The 21,497-nt window shown below is 45.3% G+C and overlaps 1 protein-coding gene across 3 annotated transcripts in view; it reads left to right on the forward strand.

The window, feature by feature from the left end:
• The first annotated feature begins 227 nt into the window (after window positions 1-227).
• The window catches only part of STX18 (syntaxin 18), a 119,115-nt gene continuing 97,845 nt past the window's right edge, over window positions 228-21,497 (forward strand). The window contains exons 1-2 of one of the 3 annotated variants that reach the window (XM_078446264.2): window positions 228-513; window positions 19,137-19,205. In XM_078446264.2, the coding sequence (XP_078302390.1) occupies window positions 346-513; window positions 19,137-19,205 (237 nt within the window). In that variant the 5' untranslated portion in view covers window positions 228-345. The remainder of the gene's footprint in view (window positions 514-19,136; window positions 19,206-21,497) is intronic. The other 2 variants (XM_078446265.2, XM_078446266.2) reach the window with 2 other exon arrangements.

Consider the following 21,497-nt stretch of genomic DNA (forward strand, 5'->3'; position numbering starts at 1 on the left):
GGCTTCTCGATCCTCTCGCTCCCTCGGCCCGTCCGCCCCAAGCGGGACCTCTCCCTGCGGCCAAGCCCTTCGAGCTTTGCCGGGAGGCGAAGAGGGCGCGGGGGCGCGCGCCGCAGGATCCAGGCCGCCGCGGTCGCGCGCGGGCAGAGCCCGGAACCTTTCTCCTCTCGCCGCGGTCACCCCGCGGAGGCCGGAACCTTTCTTCTCGCGTCGCGCTGGCGCCGGGCGTGGCGGGGGGAGGCGTGCGGAGCCGGACCGGTCCCCCGGCGGCCGGGAGGGCGCACGCCGCCGTCGCAAACTGCTGACGTGGGCCGGCCGGGAAGGGGGTCGGGGGTGTGGGTCGCCATGGCGGTGGATATCACGCTGCTGTTCCGGGCCAGCGTCAAGACCGTGAAGACGCGCAACAAAGCCCTGGGAGTGGCGGTGGGCGGCGGGGCTGACGGCAGCCGCGACGAGCTGTTCCGCCGGAGCCCCCGGCCCAAGAGCGACTTCTCCAGCCGGGCGCGGGAAGTGGTGAGCTGGTTGCTATGGAAACGGCGGGCTGGCGAGGGGGGCGGACCCGCGACGTGGACCCCAGACCCCAAACCGGCCCCTGGCCGGTGGTCGCTGTGTGAAGGAGTAGCCTGGAGAAAGTGGTCTGGAGTGGGGGACCGGAGAGCCGACAGCTGTCTTGGGAAAGGAACAGCCTCGTTTCGAGGGATGGGAAGGCATGTTGGGGAATTCGAAAATCTCTTGTCCGCAGAGTTCTCGGGCTGCCTTGCGAGGTATTGAGCCCGCCGTCTCTGCGGACTTGGACTCCGGAGACGCTTCCCCACAGGCCTTTGCTTTTCTGTCGCAGCACCGACCACAGTGTATTCGCCTCTTCAGTTTGCTCGTCTCGTCCCTCTCTCCTTCCCCTTTCCCCTCCTCTTCCCCTTCCCGGCTCAGTGAGATCAAAGATCACATTCACCTGACCTCTCTCTTCGTCTTGCCTGCCGCTACCGGTTAAGGGCCCAAGCTAGGGATCAGTAGGGACCAGTCTTGATACTGTTTAGGATAGGATACTGTTTAGGTTTAGGATAATCTTTCACAAACACTCTGTTACAGTCCTCTAAACTCCTTTCTCTTTCCTGGACACAGCAGGCTTTCCTTCAGGAGAGCGGAAAACTTCTTGAGGGCGGGAGCAGTGACCTCAGAATCTCCAGTGCCGGACTCCTAGCACTGTTGAGTAAATGGTTTTTGAATAAATGAATGAGTGGACAAATGGTTGTCTTGTCTTCCACACTGAACAGGAAACTCTCTAAGTGGAGAGAGAATATTTTGCCCTGTTCACTGTTGTATCGTAGGCACCAAAGGTGGATCTGGTGTACGTGGAGCTTGAAGCTTATACGATTCTGTCTGTCCCCTTTAAGAAATAAAAATACCGAAGCACAAGAAGAGGTTCAGAGCTTTGGAAGGGGCAAGTGAGGGGTCCTGAAAGTTAAACTTCATGAATTTCACGGTGAATCCACTTGTCTTTGCCATGACGTCCGATCAGATCGATGCCTGGTCCTTTGTAGACACTCACATAGTTTTAAATGAATCTCTATATGCATGAATGAATGTGTGGCAGCTTAAGGGTCAGAAGGGGGATTGGGCCAGGTGAATACAGGTAGTCCATCAGTAAACATTAAGCACCTGCTTTGTTACAGTAACACAATTTAAAAGGAATGGTGGAGGAGATGGTCACAAAACAAGTATCCTACAGCCTCATAGATACTGTGCAGGGTACAGAGGAGGATGTGGTCAGTTCTCCCTGAGGGCAAAGAAAGGCTTTGGAGAGTTGATGATGCCTGAAACAAATCTCGAAAGAGGAGTAGATGGTTCCAGTGTCAGAAGGTGGAGAATGGCATCTCGAGAGAAGAGATGCACAAAGGTGTGGAAATAGGGAACTTTTACGCTCCGTTTATGTGTACTCAGTGCGCGTCTACGTATTAAATCACATACAAGTTAGACGGTAATGACATTTCAGACTTTTTTTGGAGGAACTTCTCATACTGTCTGACCTCCAATGAGTGAGGAATATGCCACTTTGCAATGCTATTGAATTGTTTTGATAAGCATTTGAGTGTGGCTGGAATGTGGGAACTTTGCTCTGCAGGCAGACAGATGTTATGTGGTAGAGAGTACTAGAGAAGGAGCCAAGAGACCAGGTGGTTGTCTTAACGCTGCAACTATTAGCTGGACGAGGTTATGAAGCAAATTTTATGGCTTTAGTTTATTTACCTGTAAATGTTCCCCTCCTTTTCCCCTTCAAACAGCAGAAGACTTTTAAACTGCATTGATCCCCTATTTATAGCAGATCAGAAGAGGGGCTTCTCAGGTTGAAATGAGAGGAAAGGACACTAGGACATTCTCCCTTGCCTCCCCCCAGTTTGGTCCAGGCTCTTCCTGAGGTTCCTCATGTGGAGTTGTTATCTGTGAAGGTCACCATTTTGGGTTTTGGGCGGGTCCTTTCTAACTCTGAAATCACTGATTTATTAACACCGTGCTGATTTTGGATCGTGTTCAGGAGTAGGAGATACGCTGGTGGTGGGGACAAGATGCACAGTTAGGATGGAACCCTTATTGAGGTTAGGCCTTAGGCCTTTTCCCCGAGGGATAGGAATGTGCTTTAGGCTTTTGAATTAATGAGCCTCAGGGACAGTAACAGGACCCCGGGCTGCTGAATTTCCTGTCACTGGAGGTAATTAAACAGAGGGATGACTGCTTGTCAGAGATGTTGGAGAGGGTTTGGTTGCATGCCATTGGAAGTTCCATTTCTGAGATTTGAAGATGTGAGTAGGTGTTAAGGCTTGGAGAGTCAGTTAAGTGGGGACATAGGCTGCATTGTTCAGGACTCCTGCCCTTCCTGATGTAGGGAAAACATGCTTTTTTTTTTTTTTTTCTTTTGAGGAATTTTGATTTTATGTTATAGTTGCTTGGTGTATTACCTCCTGTTCTTGCAACCATTCCCCCTACACCCTCTTCCCCCCAAATTTAGTATAGAGCAGGTGAGGGGGTGTCCTGTACTCCTGCCACAATCAGATGTGTCAGAAGGCTGGCTGTTGTTTTGTTTGTCCTGGATTGTTTATACGTCAAAGTCTGGTCAATACCAGGAGCGCGTACTCTGGTTCGGGGTTAGCTCTGGTCGTCACACCTAAGGAACAGTAGCAGGTGATAGTAACATCTCTCATTGAATGCCTTCCTCGAAGCACTCGTGATCGTTTCTAAGATGCACGTTGCCGGCCAATTCTAGTTCTTCTCATTCCTGATGTCAGTTTTCCATCTTTCTGAATTGTCCTAGAGGTATTATCAAGATCAGTAAAACTGTATTGAAACTAGGTTTTTAATTTACCCCATAGGCTGGTTTCGTCATCATTCCTTTAAGTATTTAACTTTTATGCTCAATTTTGTTGAATTCATGTATACTCAGTGCCTGTCTACCCATTAAATTATAGACAGTGATAACATTCCTATCTCGGGATGTGGTACTTGTTGTAGCAGAAAAACTCTCAATAATGATGAGTGTGCCACTTTGCGGGGGGAACCTCGCTAACTCATTTAGATTGTGAGGCGAGTGGGGGGGACCTTGGGAGTGGACAGAGCTCTGGGGCTTGGATTCAGAAGACGTAGCTTCAGATCTGGGTTCTGCTACGTAGAACTGGGTGACTTGGGCAAGTCCTCTTACCTGAGTCTCATTTTTCACTTCTATCACATGGGTATGATCATACCCCTCTGAACTCATAGGCTAATTACTGGCATCTTCTGAGACTATGTATCATAGGGAACCATACTGATCATTAGTTCGCCCTTTGCCCCCCGCCTTCACCCCATGTAGGCCATTCAGATGTTTTCATCAGTGGCTCTAAGCTATATTCCCCAAACCGTTTAGCTTTCCTGTACTTGCCTTTCTTTCTCACAAAAGGGAACCAAGAAAGTTCACAGAGGAATCCGTGAAAATCCTGTGCAGGTACTAAGAGCATCTGTGGTGGAGACAGCAGCATTGCTGGTTAAGGTGGCACTCTTTTATCAGCAATGGCACATGTGTGGCAAGCAGGCATCCGTTCCTCTCTCTTCCTCCCTGTGACCATGGAGGCCAGTGCTAATTTCCTAGTAGATCTTAGGGCTCAGAATCCTTTGCAGCACTGTGGCCGAGGCAGCCAGTTGTTAGGCCTGACATTCAACTTGAAATCTGCTTGGCCTCCTGCCTGATACAGAGTAAAAACAGAATCTGTATGCTTAAAGCAGAACCATGGACTTTGTCGTTAAGTACTTAAAAGGATCTTGCATTCACGTTATTCGGGCTTCTCATTTTGTCGGTGAGAGAAGTGATGCCCAGGCAAGTGCCATGACTGGCTCAGAGTGATGGTAGCTGAGTCATAGGACTGAGCCAGAGGCAGAAACCAGGTCCTTTGACCCTCGTGTGACGCTGTTTCCCACACTACATCCCAGCCAGTGGGAAGCATGGACCAGACCATCAGAAAACCTGTGCTGTTTACTACCAGGTCTGTAGTAAAGCAGGTAGGCCGCAGGCTCTTTCTGGGCCTCAGTTTCTACTGGTTACACTGAGAGCTCAGACTACATGAGTGCGATTTCTTGTAAAGCAAAGATGTTGTGATTCCATATAAGTAATAGCGACCCTGAGCTCTGGAAATTCTGTTTTCAGATAAGGCACGCAGATGAAGTTTTCTTTGTTGATTACGTATTGCTTTTGTGAAAGCTGCATGTCTTGTTTTCATTTAGAGTTTTTAAGGAACTGATTATCTTGAGTTTCTGGCTGAAAGTTAAAGTTCTTATAGTGGCCCAGAGCCGGCTGCTCTGGTCCCTGCTCCCTCTCTGACCTCACCTCTTCCTCCTCCCCCCTTCCTCTTGCTCACTGTGCTCCAGCTCCCCTGACCCCTTCGCTTTTCTCACTTGAACTGATGGGTTGCTACCTTAGGGCCTTTGTGTTTGTCGTTCCCTCCGTGTGGAACACTTTTCCCCTGGTTCTGTGTGGTTTGATCTTCAGGTCTCTGTTCAAATGTTGCCTCGGTGAGACCTTCCTTGACTGCCCTGTATAAAGTAGCTTCCTTCTCCTGTCCCTCACTGTGCTTTATTCTTTTTGTTATCTAATGTGTTGTATCCATTTATTGTGCGTCCACTGGAATATAAGCCTCCTGAGAACAAGGACTTTGTGCAGTCTACCCCTGAATCCATGGTTCTAGACAGTGAATGAATGAAGAAGTGTTAATCTACTGTGTCGCTTTGCTTTCAGTTTTGGAGCTGGTTGATCTCTGTGCACATTCCAGTTCTAGAAATGTGTGATCCGAATATGATCCCTTCATATTACACAATATATATTCACACTTACTCCAGTATCTGGAGTAAACATCAAATAGTTTCTTTTATTATGACTACGATTCAGTTCCTATCTCAAGAAGTTTATAGTCTAGTGGAGAAGCAGACACGTACATAGTACAACAGCTCAGGTATGAGTCACACCTGTAACTTGCTCAGCATTGATTCCCCAGGTCGAAATCACACAGTTGACCTTGTGTGCCAGTGTAGGGACCCAGACCTTGAGCTGGGAGGGACCACCTGGATTATTATCCAGAGTAGCTGGAAATAGACATTATTCCAAGGATTGCGTGTAATACTTCCTAAACTGGGGATTTCAGTCAAGGGAACATTCTTCTAAGAAGCAGTGTCAGGCAACAGGTGCCGGGGTCATTGGGAACCAGAGATACTGGAGATATGGCGAAACAGGACAGGAATATATCAGGAAACAGTACAGGTTTAGAATGGAGACTGTAAACAGAACATGCGTTTTTAGAATCCTCTAGATTTTTTTCTTTTTTAGTACAGAAACCTTTTTGCGGATGAAATAAGGAACAGCTTGGGCTGAGGCTGGAGTCAGGGACTAGGAAGAGAATGGTTTATTAGCCAGCCTGTCACTCTCCCACCCTTTTCTCTTCTCCTTGAGGAGCCCCTTGGGGAGCAAGCCTAAGACCCAGAGACACACTGGTTAAAACCACCGCATTGGTGTTCTGCAAGGCCTCTTCCAGCTTCAGGATACTGTGTTTTTATGGATCGTGTTAACCGAGTGTGTGCTGTAAGCCGAGCTCTGTGCTGGAGACCTGTGGAATTGAGAGCCCCCGTGGGTTGCACCTCTGAGTTTTTCCCAGAACTTACGACGACTGCAGCTTTTGGAATTCCCTTTATTCAATAATTCATCTACTCCCTCGTCCTCCCTCAACATTGAACACCTAGTATGTGTCAGGAATTGTGAGGACACAAAAAGCTCTGGGACCCGTGTCTCAGGCCTTCAGAAATACAGATGAAGGAAAACTAAATCTCCTTGAGGGGCAGTTAGCGGAAGACCAGCCTGGACCTTGAAGGACAAGACCTGTTCCGCCAGACAAAGGAAGGGTGATAAATCACGTTCCAGGCAGAGGGAAGAGTGTGAGCAGAGGCGCAGAGGCACAACAGCAGAGACAAGACTGCGGTGGAGGAGCCCTTCCCTGGAAGAGCCCTGGATGAGGGTCAGGGTGGCAGGAGATGACGCGTCACTGGACTGGATAGAGCAGGGGGGCCGGTTTGGCCCACGGGCCGCATCTGGCCTGCTGCCAGTTTTTTAAATGAAGTTCATGTGTTTATTGTGAGAGAGCGAGAGGGAGCACGGGCACATGGGGGAGGAGCAGAGAGAGAGGGAGAGAGAGAATCCTGAGCAGGCTCCACACTGTCAGCCCGAGGCCAGATGTGGGGCTCGATGTCATGAGCCATGAGATCACGACCTGAGTGGAAACCAGGAGTACGAGGCTTGCCCGACTGAGCCCCCCGGGCACACCCCGCCCCCTCTTGCCGCCTGTTTTGGCAAATGAGCTTTTATTGCAGTGTGACCACCTGCATTGTGTACATGGAGGCCATGGATGCTTTGGGGCTAGAGTGGCAGGGTTGCAGTGTATACAGGCCTGCAAAGCCCACAACGTCTTCTCTCTGGCCCTTTAAGGAGAAGGTGGCCCCTCTTGGGTGAGAGCACTGTCAGCAGTGCTGCACAGTTTGAACTTCGTGCTCTGAGCTACGCAAGCAGGGGCCTGATGTGATCATATTTGTGTTTTAAAATACCCGGCCATATTGAGGATGGGTTTGGAATGTAACAGGACTGACCTAGAAGGGCTAATTAAGTTGCAGGACGTCAGGAGAAAGTGGGGAAGCCAGTGGCAGTAGGATGGACGGACATGGATGCATAAAGTAGATGTGTAGGAGGTGGTAAGGAGTGGGGTTAGAAAGAGGAAGAAGTCGAATAATTCCCAGCTTTCTGGTTGAAAAGTTAATAGACATCACAGTAATTTTGTGTTGTTTTCAAAGAGTGGAATGCCAGTCATTCAGTTCTAAACAAGAGAGACTACATCCAAGGAGCCTAATGGACTTGGGAGTTTTGTTGAAACAGCAAGTGGTAGATAGGTCCTCAATGGCAGTGCTTTCTGGTAAATCTGGGTTGGAGAGCGTAGCTGGAACCCAGCGGGGTCCTCCCGCTTCGTCATGTTTCGATCTTGGAGATTGCTGAGTCTGCAAAATAGGCACCCGGTACTTATGGTCGGTCAGCTGTACTGAGGTGTGCAGTCGACCTCAGACCCAGCAAACGCTGGGCTGGGCCTTGTCGTGGTGAGAAGTGGAAGAAGGCGGGCCAGCCTCACGGGCTGCAGGTGGGAGCCGAGACTTGGTTGGGCTCCTTTCGATGACAAGTTCTTATGCAGAGTTCTGTTCCCCCCAGTTGTGCCTTCTTCGTTCTTTGAAGAAATTCATCTTGGTGGTGATGATCGTATCACATATTACAGAAGCGTGGTTCTCAGGGATAGTCGGTTGCTTTTCTCCTTCATCCCAAGAAAACTCTAGAATGGGTTCCCTCTTTCCTCAGTTTCTAGTTGGCAGGTCACCAATAGTTTAGTGTACCTATAAGGACAGGACTGCTGAAACGGGTCCCCTGAGGATGACTTTTTAAAAAATGTCTTATTTATTTTTTGAGAGAGAGAGCGCAGGTGGGAAAGGGGCAGAGAGAGAAGGGGACAGAGGATCTGAAGCAGGATCTACACTGACAGGGAGATAGCAAGGAGCCCGATGCCGGGCTTGAACTTGCGAACTACGAGATCATGACCCGAGCTGAAGTTGGACGTTTAACCGACTGAGCCACCCAAATGAGGATGACATTTTTAATGAATTCTCCTTTCCAGGTTCTGGCGGTCTTTTATAGGCTTGAGAACTACATTTGTCAATATATTGAGGGTGGAACCGTGTATCAGGACAGATATCAACCAAGCTCACATCAACTTGTGTAAAAAGTTAATTTGCTAATTTATTTTGACTACTGTAACTAGTACTCAGGAGGATACAAATTTTGGAAAATCAATCCTTTTGGGGCTTCTGCTTTAGGTTAGGAACTCTGTTAAGAACTTTACATGCCTGACCTCATTTATCTTTTATCTTTTGGGGAGAATAGAAATACAATATTATTAAGTGAGTTTACAATATTGATACATGAATAATATTCTAGAATTCATACAAACTTGATGTTTGAGGTTTCTTATTACGTGGAAATCTACATGGGCTCCCTCTGGTGGGCAGAGTATCAGTGAAATCGACAGTGGTTAATTACGGATTGTATATGAAAAACTTACTCTGTTTAAGACATACAAGGTTTAAAATTGACTTAAAAAGAGGTCCCTTAAGAACCAGTCTAAAAGAAAGTGAATACACCAGAGGAAGGGAAGGGTGGTGGGTTGAATGAGCTCCTAGAACTCAGGTAGGAAAAGCCCGCAGCCCAGTTGCAATTTTAAATTCAGTAGTAGTTTTTTCTTCCTGACTTCAAAGTGTGTAAATACTAGACTTTGCTAGCTCCTGCTTGCCACAATCTAATGTATGGCTGTTTGTCAAAGCTTTCCGTTAGAGCACAGAGAGTACTGAACCAAGAGAGTAAATCTTCACTTCATAGTATTGTACACATTCTTGTTCACTTTTTAGTTAGATGATAAGAAAACCCTGGTAAACGAACATTTGCCTTTTATACTCTACATAGAAGTGACAGACTGCAGCGTATCTTGACTCCAGAATTGAGAAAGGAATCAAAAAGCATAGGTTTTGAATTATAAATACTTTTGGACTTTGTCATTAGTTAACTTTGAGATCTTAGAGAACTCACCTAACCTCTTTTTTTGTTTTTGTTTTTGTTTTTTCTCATTTTTCTTATTTGTTTAATAGGAGTTCTGGCTAGATAATCCTTAAGGACCTTTTTGACAGGATGGTTCCAGGATTCAGTACTCTTCTTTCTGTAAGTCCCAGGATATATCTTAAAGTGCAAAAATTTTGCAGTGACAACTGCTCAATCAATGCCTTGTGTTACTTTCCTCTTGAGTTCCTACCTACTCACAATTTTTCATTTCGATGAGAAGATGAGTTTTGTTTTTCGCAGCTGGCATTTGGTATGTTTCTACAAATGCATTTGATTTGATAGTGATTATATACTCTTCTTATAATGGGATGCTATCAGCGAGATATGTTTTTGACGTTCGCTAATTATTTTAAAATCTGACTATGAAAGTAGTAAGTGCTTGGGGTGCCTGGCCGGTGGTGGAGCCTGTGACTCCTGATCTCAGTGTTGTGAATATGAGCCCCGTGTTGGGTGTAGAGATTACTTAAACATAAAATCTTTAACAATGAAAAGTAGTACTTGCTCATTAAACAGAATAAAGAAGAGAATAAAGTTCACAGATAATACTCCTGGCCAGGAGTAATAGCCCCTATTACAGTCTTGTATATTTTTCCAGATATTTTTCCTATTAAACAAAAAGAATTTTTCTATACTGGTGTTAGTCTTTTTTGCCCCTTTCTTGCGTTTTTTCCTTAACAGTGTTGTGAACATTTTTCTATGTCAGTGTAGATTGTGTTCAATTTATTAGACTGCATAGCCATTAAAAGTAGTTACACATAACTTACTTACCTGAACCCCTACTGAAATATTTGAGCCACTTTTAGTTTATCATCCTTTTATTTTTTATTTTTTTAAATGTTTATTTATTTATTTTGCGCACGCACGTGAGAGAGAGAGAGAGAGAGAGAGGGAGAGAAGGAGCAGGGGAAGGGCAGAGAGGGGGAAAGAGAGAATCCCAAGCAGGCTCCATGCTGTCAGCACAGAGCCCAGTGCGGGGCTTGAACTCATGAACTGTGAGATCTAGACCTGAGCCCAAATTAAGAGTCGATCACTTAACCGACTGAGCCACCCAAGTGCCCCCAGTTTATAACTATATTAAACAAATAGTGTATTTTTACCAAATTTGTTTCAAATTTATAATCTCTTAAAAAGGTAAAAATTACAGGGACACCAGGGTCGCTCAATCGGTTAAGTGTCCAACTCTTTATTTCAGCTCAGGTCATGATCTCACAGTTTGTGGGATTGAGCCCCGTCCACACTGACAGTTTGGCGCCTGCTGGGGATTCTCTCTTCCCCTCTGTCTGCCCCTCCCCTGCTAGCTCCCAAGCACGCTCCATCATTCTTTCTTTCAAAATAAACAAACATGAAAAAGGTAAAAACTATGTCAATTCACTTGTTGTCTGCTTAATCTTTTCTCAAATAGAAAAAATTCAGTGTCATTTCATGTTTGAATGTCCTAATATTGATACAAGGAATATTAGAGCTTATTATCAGTGCTGGGGAATATAGAAGGGGGTAGCTGATAGGGGTAGTAGGAAAAGCTTTCAAGTGGGAGCAGAGCCGTGGAGAACAAGTGAAACTGGGTAGGTGGTGGGTGTGAGCACGTTGTACATCGGTGACGGGAAACTGGCTGATTGGGCCAGTGGGGCTGCTTTGTCTGCATGTGAAACAAGCTGGGGGAGGCGCTTTCTGGCCCTACCACAGAGGCCCCCAGTGCTTCTGTGCACCATAAACGTACTAAATCAATGGCCAGCCTGTATCTAGTTAATGACCACTTAAAATCCAATGAAAACATGTACAGAAGTAACAAAAAGCATTTCTGGAAGCAATCTTAATGAGAAATGGAAATGTCCCATTTGAAGAAAACTTCAAAATTTTGGGGAGAGATACAGAAGACTTGAATAAACAGAAACACATATTGTGTCCTGGAAGAGAAGAAAAAGTGTTATAAAGACATCAATTATTCCTAAATTAATTTGTAGGTTTAGTGCAGCTTTCATCAAAATTCCAACAGAACTGTTTTGAGAGGAGCCTGTAAGTGGTCCTGAAATGCACCTAGAAAAAAAGATGTGTGAGAATAATTTTGAAGAAGAGTAGGGGTGTGTGTGTGTGTGTGTGTGTGTGTGTGTGTGTGTGTTGGGGTGGGGATACTGGTTTTGCCAGATAATAAAACATTTTAGAGACAAAAAAATAATATATGTGTTTGTAGATTGATCAGTGAAGCATATTAGGCTAGATGTATAACCTTTGATAAAAGAGGTATTGTAAATCAGTAAGAAAAAGGAGGTTTATTCAGTGATGATTCAGGATAATTGATTAGCACTTTGAAAACAAAGAAAGATTTTTTGTTGTTGTTTTTTGGTCCTTATCTCTTATTGTACATACAATACGTTAAGATATATTTCTAGGTGAACTAAAGAGTTCATTGTAAAAGCAAAACTGAAGAAAATAAAAATGAGTATGAGGGGCACCTGGATGGCTCAGTCAGTTAAACATCCAACTTCGGCTTGGGTCACGATCTCATGGCTCGTGGGGTTCGAGTCCCACGTCGGGCTCTGTGCTGACAGCGCGGAGCCTGGAGCCTGCTTTGGAGTCTGTGTCGTCCCCTCCTCCCCGCTCCTCCCCTGCTCTCTCTCTCTCAAAAATAAATATTAAAAAAACTTTTTTTTAATGAGTGAATATGTTGTCTTCTAGAAGTGTGAGGTCTTTGAGTTTAAAAATTGCCAGCAATAGTTTCAATAATAATAAAGGTGACGATCGTGAAGATGATTGTGATGGCAACTGTCACAGTAGTTTATAAAAGAGACACCGTGGCAGTATTCCCAAGCACAGGGAAGTTATTAGGGAAATGTGGCACACTGAAGAGCAGGCCATGGCGTGAGTGAAACTGCTGATCATTTTAGGTTAAAAGAGTTGCTGCCAAAACCAGATATAATTCAAACTATGTATGTAGAATTAAAAAAAAATCCTCTAGGTATGGAAATAGTGATCAGAAGGGCATACACCAAAAGGTAACCATGGCTGTTTCTGGGAGACGGGACTCCAGGTGACTTCTTCTGCTTCTATCATCCCGGATTTCTTTAATTGAGCACATATTTCTTCTGAAATGAAAAGGAAAGGGCGCCTGGGTGGCTCCGTCGGTTAAGCCTCCAGCTTCAGCTCAGGTCATGATCTCACGGCTCGTGGGTTTGAGCCCCGCATCAGGCTCTGTGCTCACAGCTCAGGGCCCAGAGCCTGCTTCCGATTGTGTGTCTTCGTCCTCTCTCTCTGCCCCTCCCCACTCGCACTCTGTCTCTTTCAAAAATAAACATAAAAAAAAGAAGATTAAAAAAGTAAAACAGAAAAAGCAAAACTCCCCGCAGATGAATTTTTATTTGCTGTGGTAGGAAATGGAGAAAAATTAATATCTTTTGATTAGAAAAATCATGAATAAGCAGTATCCGATTATATATTAAATGCAGAGCGGAGGGGGCCCCTGTTTAAAGGAAGTCTGCGGTAAAACCTTTTGTAAAGGGAGTAATTTTCCTGTAAGTCAGCTGGATTTTCGATCGGACTTTCTTAACCTGTACAAGAAAATCACCCACAAATGTTGCACTGATGTTTTACCTTTCTGGTTGTCATTCTACAAACTCAGAAGCGGTAATAATAGCTACCACTTGCCGAGCACCTATTCTACCTGGCGCTGTGCTCCCAGCGCTACAGCTTAGTCGACTGTCCTTAAGTTAGGCTCCTTTACTCCTGGAGAGACCAAGGTTCACAAGGTTAAGTGGCCTGCCCAGGATGGTGTCAGCGCGTGAGCCGGGTCCCTGGGACTCCCGCTGCGTCTCCAGGCCCTGAATGCTCGGCCGGCTGTGCACACAGGGAGTGCCGTTCCAGGCCTTGGCCTTCCGCAGGTCCGCTCTCTGGAGATTTTCTTCTTGGCGTGTTGTCATATCATCTGCTGTCTTTAGGAGCACATCTTGGTGCATAAATCATATATATTTGAAAGTCCCTGACTCCCTTGTGGGGGAAATACAGCTGCCTCCAAACCTAACTTTTTTTTTTTTTTTAATTGACAATTACCCAGTGACCATACATCTCTTCTAAGGCAGTTGTTGAGGTACGTTTTGGGGGAAAAGAGTAGAAGGTTTATGGTTTTAAATAGTAAGGTCACTGAGAAGGAAGGAGACCCAGTTTTTACATTACAGATACTTGAAAAATTGCTAATTCCGTTCTTTGGTCTGAGGCACTAGTTAGTGATTTTGTTTCTTCGTTCAGTAGTTGGTCCCGTGGAGGACTCCAGAGCTGAGATGGCCTCAGAATTACCCCGGTGAGGCAGGGGGTGAGGCCTGTAAAACCACAGTAGTGGTCAGCCGTTGGATGTGGGCTTGCCCCGGGGAGGCCCCCTGAGGGTGAAGCATCTTCCTTCTGCTGAGGGCAGTTCCTTAGAGAGACTTAGCTGTGAGCCATCAGCAGGCAGTTCTGGAAGTTGGGGGAATGAGGGCCTGGATCCTGGAGGCACACTTGTGCCACAGCATCTTTTAGGGTTGTTGTGAGGAGTGAATGAGATACTGTGTGTTAAGCTGCTGGCAGTGTATCTGGTGCCTTATAGATCCTCATTCAAATAAAGCAACTACTTTATGACCAGCTTATATTTGTTGAGTATCTGCCTGTGAGTTAGGAAGGCGTTGAGATTGCTGTTTAGGATAAAAGATGAAAGAGACTTCCCTTTGGCCGTCAAATGCTTACGCTCTGGAAGGGGGCGTTCGAGTCATTCATTCAGTGAATATTTATTGAGCATCCGTTACAGGCTGCGCACTGTCTTTCGCACCAGGGATGGAGCGGAGATAAGACAGAATCGCTGCTTTTCGTGGACGTTATGTTCTCGTGGGAAACTTACAGTAAATAAGTAAACACATCTAAAATACTTGGGTAGCGATAGGTACACATGTTAAGTGTAAGACACGTTCATAATTCTAGAAGTCCTCAGTAGAGGAACTTCAAGAATTAAAAGGACAGAGATGACTACTTCTGGGTAGGGTTGAGGAGAGACTTCGTGGAGGAGGTGACCTTTAGGTGAGCCTCGAAGGTTTTGCACACGCAGAGATGGGGAAAGGCAGGACAGAACATGTGACAGAGGCCCCAAGGGAGGGAAAGCACAGGATGGTAAAATCCCCTAGAAAAGCTGAGTTTAACCGAAGGAGTGTGAGAAATCGGGAATGGAGTGTGCCCTGTCCTGTCCTTCGGCCCTTCCAGATCCATTCTCTACCTTTTCCATGCTGTTCTTGCCCGAGGAGGCTGATTTTTATGGAGTGCTTGGCTGGGCTTCCTTGTTCTCTGGCTTCTGATTGGGTTCAGCCAGGGGGCGGTCCAGCAAGACATTGGAGGGCTAGGAGAGAGAAGGCTTGACTTTGGATCCATAGTCCTGACTCGGTTTAGGTGTCTGCCCGACAGCCCTAGAATTTTCTCCTTGTGTATATCAGGCGTCTGTGGGGTAGGATGGGGTTAGTCAGTAGGCTGGTACCAGCCAGCAACAGACAGGATCGCACTGCAGCCCCACTCAGGGCTGGCCCTGAAAGACAGCGACAAAGGGCATTCCTTCCCCATGGGCAGAACCTTGTACGATTCATCCCTACCTTTCAATTTAAGGTGGTTTTCCTGGGAGATACAGTTTTCTCTCTCTCTCTTCCCCTTTGTAGCTCAACACTGCAGTAGGGAGCGGGCAAGAATTTTAGACTCAGACACATTTTCTCTTAGTGATTTGGCAGTTCGTACTTCTCTTCCAAATATGACCTGAAAGGTTAGAGGTGGTAAATGGCTCTTATGGCATTTTGACTATAAATCTGAACTGGAAGAGAATCTGTAACCCATTATCAGATTCTGAATCAAGCTGCCTTGTCCTTCTCCTGTTTCGATTTCAGTGGAAATGTGTGTTTTTATTCTGTCAATGGACAGTTTACATACCTAATATACCTGATATTTAAAGGGAATTATATAATGAATACTTGATGTGAAAGGGACCAGTTAAATACTTTAACTCCAAGGGATTTCATTAAAGTAATAAGGAAATTACATTTAATTTTAAATGGTAGAAAGATTTTTTAATGTTATTGCTATTAAGCATCTATTACGCACACTCAGCCCATTTTTTTTTTTTTGCAAATGAATTCCCAAAGCACAATTCATCTTTATACAGGTGGGAAGGAAATACTCTTGCAAAATATGTAGTTTGATGTTGTCTTCTTAGCTGTGGAGAGAAGCATACTTTTCCAAAGAATAGAATGTGATGGTTGATTGGAAACTTTTGGAGTTACAGGCTCTTAGTTCTACCTCTTGAAATAAGAAAATATATATAAATGGGTCCCCAGATGAAGGCGTGGTGGGGTATTTTATAGCCCTAATTGACTCCAGACATAGAGGCTGTGATTTGTAAGCAAGCAGTGACAAGAGGAAGTTAAATCAAAATTAAATTAAGGGAAAGGAGGAAAAAAAAGAGATATCAAGGAGAGGTGATGAATTTTCTGAAAGCTTCTAAATACCTATCTGTGGGTAAGTGGGAAATCTGTGACTATATCTCAGTTATGTCAAAAGATGAAATCTGGAAACATTTCAGTCCTAAAAAAGATCTTTTCTCTTTTTATAAAGCCTTTTTTCTCTTCATTACTTGGTACCGTTCACTCAGTACGGGCATATTTGCTTCTATACTTTTCCATGACTCAAACCGGCAACAAAAATCAGTGTCTCCCATGATACACATGAAGTGATATTTTGGGAGGATTGGTTTTTCTTGTTTACATTTTGGGATTTTATTGTTGTTCCAGCTTGTGTAAATAAAATTCTCGGAATGAGAGCCTACCAGACACTGGTCCACGCCGAGCACCATTTTTGCAGCTGTGTCTGTCGGTCCCCCCTTTCCTAGCCTCCCCAGCCAGTTAATTCTCGGCCCGGGAGAGGACAGGGGCTGGCTTCTAGTCCCCATCACAGCGCAGAGCGCCGTGTGGAGTTTCACACATATTTGCGAAATGGACGAAGTGAGTAAACGCCTGGTGCTTCCCGCGCTCTCGTCCATTCTCCTCCATGTGGGTTCAGACCCTCGCCATTTTGAGCCTGAGCCGAGATGATGCAACCATTCTGAGCCCCCCATCTCCCTTGCAGCCCAGCCGCTGTGCAGAGAACGCTGCTCTCATCGTGTTACTTTGCTCAGAAGCATTCAGTACTGCTCACTCCCCACACAGTGAATTTGGTTATTTGGCCAGCGTTCAAAGGCCCTTATAAGGCTGGTACTACCCTCTTTTCCATTTTTACGCCCTACACTTCCTCGGTCATCCCGCCGGCTTTAAACCAGCCTCCTCCGCTTTCTCGCCTCCTTTTTTGGCTCCTGCTGTTTCTCTCGCTTGGATGGCTCACCCCCCTTCACTTACTCAGATTCTACCCATCTTCAAAGGCACATTCTCTCCTTTCCTAGTCTCTTTCTTCTGAAATCAAAGCATTTGCTCATTAAGCAAGGAACTCCAGCCGTGGCACCTTCGCCGTACCGTTTTGGGTTCTCATTTAATGATCGCATCGTTGCCTAACCATCCAAGTGCTGTTGCGCCATCTCTGAACCCTATCGCTTGCTTTTGGGTGTGGGGGATGGAGAGGGAGAGGTGGGACTCTGATTTGACGCTTCTCGGCATTTCACCTCGCGGCACCACAGCCTTGAGACGGGGCAGTGACTCGGTCATTGGTTTTGTGTTCCAGGGCCTAGGTCCGCGCCTGGCCCGCAGTGGGGATTCGGTACGTGGAATGTGAGTAAACGACTAGAAGGCATTCTCAAATACGTGTTTACTACTTGGACTGAAAACTAAAATAATCAACGTAGGTGATTTTCCATCTTTTAAAAGCCATAAAAAACCCAGTTTTTAATTTAGCTTTTTTTTTTCGTCATTAACAGTTCTCCCTCCAGCACTTCTTCCTTTTGCCTGCCTCAGCTTTGGACTGAAATGTAAATCAATTTCCTCTAATTCTTTTCCCTGTGAAATTGGAGAGCAGCTGTTTAGTCACCTCCTTATAAATAACCCTTCACCACGTTAAATTGCCTCTAGGACTTGCTTTCTCCAGATTAAATTATCCCACAGCCTTTTCTTTTTCTCATAAAGGCCTTTTTAAAAAGAAACATTTGTTATTTTTTTATTTCTTTTTCTAGCTCTTTATAAAACTTTATTCTTTTCATAAGGGGCTCACAGGCAACCCCTTATGAGGGCCTGGTTGCTGCCGCCTGGCATGGCGGGCACCCTGAGTCTCTCTCTTACCTGTGTATGGGGCACCGTGTTGACGGTTTCCATCGCCTGTCAGGTTTGACTTGCTGCCACTCTCACCCTTTGTTCTGCCTCGTTCTCCTGTGCATTCCTTCAAATGTGTCGCTTGATTTTCTTCCCAGAAACCCTACCTTACTGTATCAGCAGCCTTATGGCTCCAGGTTACAGACAACCCAGTGCAGATTTGCTTAAATGATCATGGGAATGTATTGATTTATACAACACTCGAAAAGTCTCGTGGTATGACTTCACCTCCGGCGTGGCTGGACCCAGGGGACACGACAGTGTCGCCAAAGGCCTGGCTTTTCTCACCCTCTCTGTTCTGCCGTTCATGGTGTTAGCATCTCGCTTAGGGCACCTCCCAGCTCTTGCTTCACACTGGCCAGAAAGCTGTAGTCCTTGCAGACTTGGCTTCCCATACTGCTCTTTCCAGGGAAGGAGAGGGGCCCGGTCCGTGTAGTATCCATCAGAATCTTGGAATTGACTCGTAAGCCTATTTTTAAATCCATCCCTGTCCCCAAGGGGAGAGGACATACTCTTAGTTTGGCTTTTACTTAGGACCCAGCCCTGCAGCGGAGCAGTGTCCCTTCCACCCGATTCGTATAGCTGAGAGTAGGGGAAGAATGATTTCCAAGGAAATTCGGGGAGCTCTTTCCAGGAGGAGGAGAGCGGCGGATATGGGTGGCCAACAGTAAAGGTACTTGCACTCGAGATTGTGCCCTTTCACTCCGCCTTAGATTTTTAATATCGCTTGAAACGGAGGGTATCTCTGAGAATGAATTCTTTCATTTCCTCACTCGCTATTTATCGAGCCTCCAGCATACATCACGAATGCAGCCAGGTATCAGGCAGGCCACCGTGAGTGAGACTGGGAGAAACTCATAGTCTAGTGAAAAGAGAGCGCCAGGGGCAAATAATTACAGCGCGTGGTGATAATTGCTGTTCTCAAAGTACGTATGGGTCTGGAGGTGGAAGTGAAGACCACTTCACTTGGGAGGGGCCGAAGGGGGAAGGGCTTCCCAGGAGAGGTGAGTCTCGAGCTGAGCCTTGAAGGAGAATAGAGCGGGAAGGGAGGGGCATTATCCCGAAGGCCATGGTGAACTGGAAAAGGTTGGGGCCGGGACGGACGCGGCCGGGTACGGATTTTGGAAAGATCCTACTGCTGGCCATGGGTGGACTTGGCAGAGGTGAGAAGGACTGGCAGCGAGGAGGAAGACGGCTTGAGCTGGCACCGCCTTCACGTGTCCTCGAGACGCAGTGAAGGCCAGTGACCGTGAGGACAGAGGACAGATCCAAGGTCTGTTTGACAGGATTTGGGACTTGTTAGATGTAGGAGATGAAAACCAGTGGGTCCTAGACTACTTCGAGGTTTTAAATTGTGGGTGACTAGGCGGGTGGCCAGAATGAGTGCGGTTTTATAGTTATTTGAGGTGCCTGCTTAAAAGCCAAGGGACACATATTTGGCAGTTGTAAATACAGAAGTGGACCTCGGGGGGAGGTTTCTGAGCCAGAGATGCAGATGGGGAGACATCAGAGCGTAGGCGGAGGTTGAGGCCTTAAGGAAGGAGCAGAATTGCCGGAGGGGATTTTCATAATGAGAAGAGGGCCCCAGGGGAGTCAGGGAAGTTAGACACGTGGGTCCCTCCAGTAATGGACCTCTTCTTACCTTGGTGAAGGTAATGTCACCTGAGATGGCTTGTGGCGTGGTGGCTTTGAGCATGGACTCTGGGCTCCCCTACCTACTGGTGGGTGACTTGTGGGTAATGGGAGTAAAGTGGTACCTAATTTTGGAAGATTAAAGGAGCGAAGCACTTTGAAAGTGCTTGGCATGTAGGAAGTGTGATAAAGTATTTGATAAACGCAGAAACTAATAAACGTTGTACATGCTGTGCATTGTGTATCCTTCTCTGTCTCTCCGAGGCAGTTCATCCGAAATCGAAAATTAGTTTGTTTGGACTTAAATCATTTCCTTGTCTGAAAACTCTGGTGGCTCCAGTACAACGATGCAAGTATCAGACTTCTTGAAGATTTTCCAGATTATTTATTGGATTATTTTTTCCATTGCCTGTTAATTTTACCTCTGACTTTGAAGCAGCTTTGTTTCTTCCACGCTTGACATATTTTTAAATTGTTCCTGATACCTCATAGCGTACAACTCTCTCTCTCTCTCTCTCTCTCTCTCTCTCTCTCTCTTTTTAATTTCCTTCCTCAGAGTCTTTGGTAAAGTTCTGGAATGCTCTGTTAGTAGCTCCCCCGCATTTTGGTCAGTTACTGGCATGATACTTTTAATCAGGCTGCTTTTCTCATCCGTCTGTAGGAATTGGCAGTATTTTCAACTCCTCTCCATTATGGTCAGGAATATGAACTTGCTGTCTTTTCTTTTTCCTCTTCCATTTTCCCACGTAAATGTCTTGAACCACTGATTAGATCTGTGTGCCCACAATAACATAAGCAGGCATGAAGCTGAAACCTGATTTAAAGGAGTATGTACAGAGTCTGTTACTCTATGAAAGTTTTTTAGAGTCCAGATGAAAATAGAACAGTATTCAGGGTGTGAGTATGTTGCCGAATCTCTAACACTCGTTGAACCAGACATCGTGTGTGTTCATTTTTAAATAACCGGGTGGGTCACTTTTTTATTTATTATGAACACAAACACTGATGCTAACAGCCGGCATGTGAAAGGAAAACGGGCAATAGTGATGAAAACCATTTAATGATTAGTGAGGAAACAAATATTGTTTAATGAAAATAAAAACCATGTCTAAAGGGCCTAATGCTGACTTTTGGAAATATAACCGTGTTGCGGTCTGTTGTGTACCCTCTGTCCTGTACAGTAGATATTGTTTAAAATTGCTTGGGAACTGGAGCTTGCAATTGTGAGCCTGGAATGTCCTGCAGATAATTAAGTTGTGGTCAGGCTTTGGAAAAATAAAAAGTTCTCGAACTATGATTTTATAAACATGCTACAATAACATTTCTTTATATTTAACAGTTTCTTATAGAAAGCTGATACTCTCATGAGGCATTGATTAAAGGTAAAACATCAAGAAAGAAAAAATATTAAATTAAAACTTCACTTAGGATGTTGACAGTTGGCTTGTAATATTAAACAGATGTGTATGTTCCTGGGGATATTCTTCTTTCTGAACTGAATTGCTAAGTTGTATTTTTTTTTTTAATGACAACTACAAATTTTTGATCAGTTAATAATTTTAAATGCCCTCTCTACAATCTTCTGTATTCTAACTTCATCTGTAGTTTGAGCCCTCTCAATGATATAATGATTGGTGAAACCTTTGCTGCCGCTTCTAAAGTCTTTCATTTTCTTTCTTTCTTCTTTTTCCCCCTCTTAAAGCTTAACTGGGCTCTTCTGATTTCATGATGCATTCTTGGAGATTGATTCCTTGAAATAATTTTAGGATCATTGGGTGGAATTCTACCCTTTCAGATTTATGTCTATACTTTACTTCCATATAAGTTTCACATTGGTATTTGAGTGCACAAGTTGACCTACATTGTGGTATTGTGTTTGTGTGGTCAATTGTAAAGGCTTCGTGAAATGTCCGTGTAGCCAGCCATGCAGATCGGCTTGTACCCCCGTGCTGTGGGGCCAAAGAAATGTCAGTGAGGTGGACTGAAAGGAAACCAGGCCGTGGAGCCAAAAGAGATCCAGTGAATCTCTTTTTGCTTGTAAGGATTTTGCCATATTAGACAAATAGCATAGAGTCCAGTAAAGGCAGTGGAGTGGGGTGGGCAGAGTGGAGGGGTGGCTTTGGTGGGTAGGTCGACTTTGGTGAACAGAGGAGGAGTCAGATCGGATTTTGTAGGATGAGTTGAATGTATTTGACATCTTCCAAGATTCTTTAAATCTATTTGTACAACTAGATAAACTGTTCATTGTTGTGTTTGGGCTGATGAAAAAATTTAAATTCTGAAGATCATTTTAATTGTAAGCCTTTGACGTGCGGACATCTTATGTTCTCTGGAAGATATATTTCGCTGGGCAGGAGTCTTTGATTAACCTGGAAGAACAG

The sequence above is a fragment of the Panthera onca genome, chromosome B1 (assembly GCF_046562875.1).
Source record: "Panthera onca isolate mPanOnc1 chromosome B1, mPanOnc1 haplotype 2, whole genome shotgun sequence".
Taxonomy (NCBI): Eukaryota; Metazoa; Chordata; class Mammalia; order Carnivora; family Felidae; genus Panthera; species Panthera onca.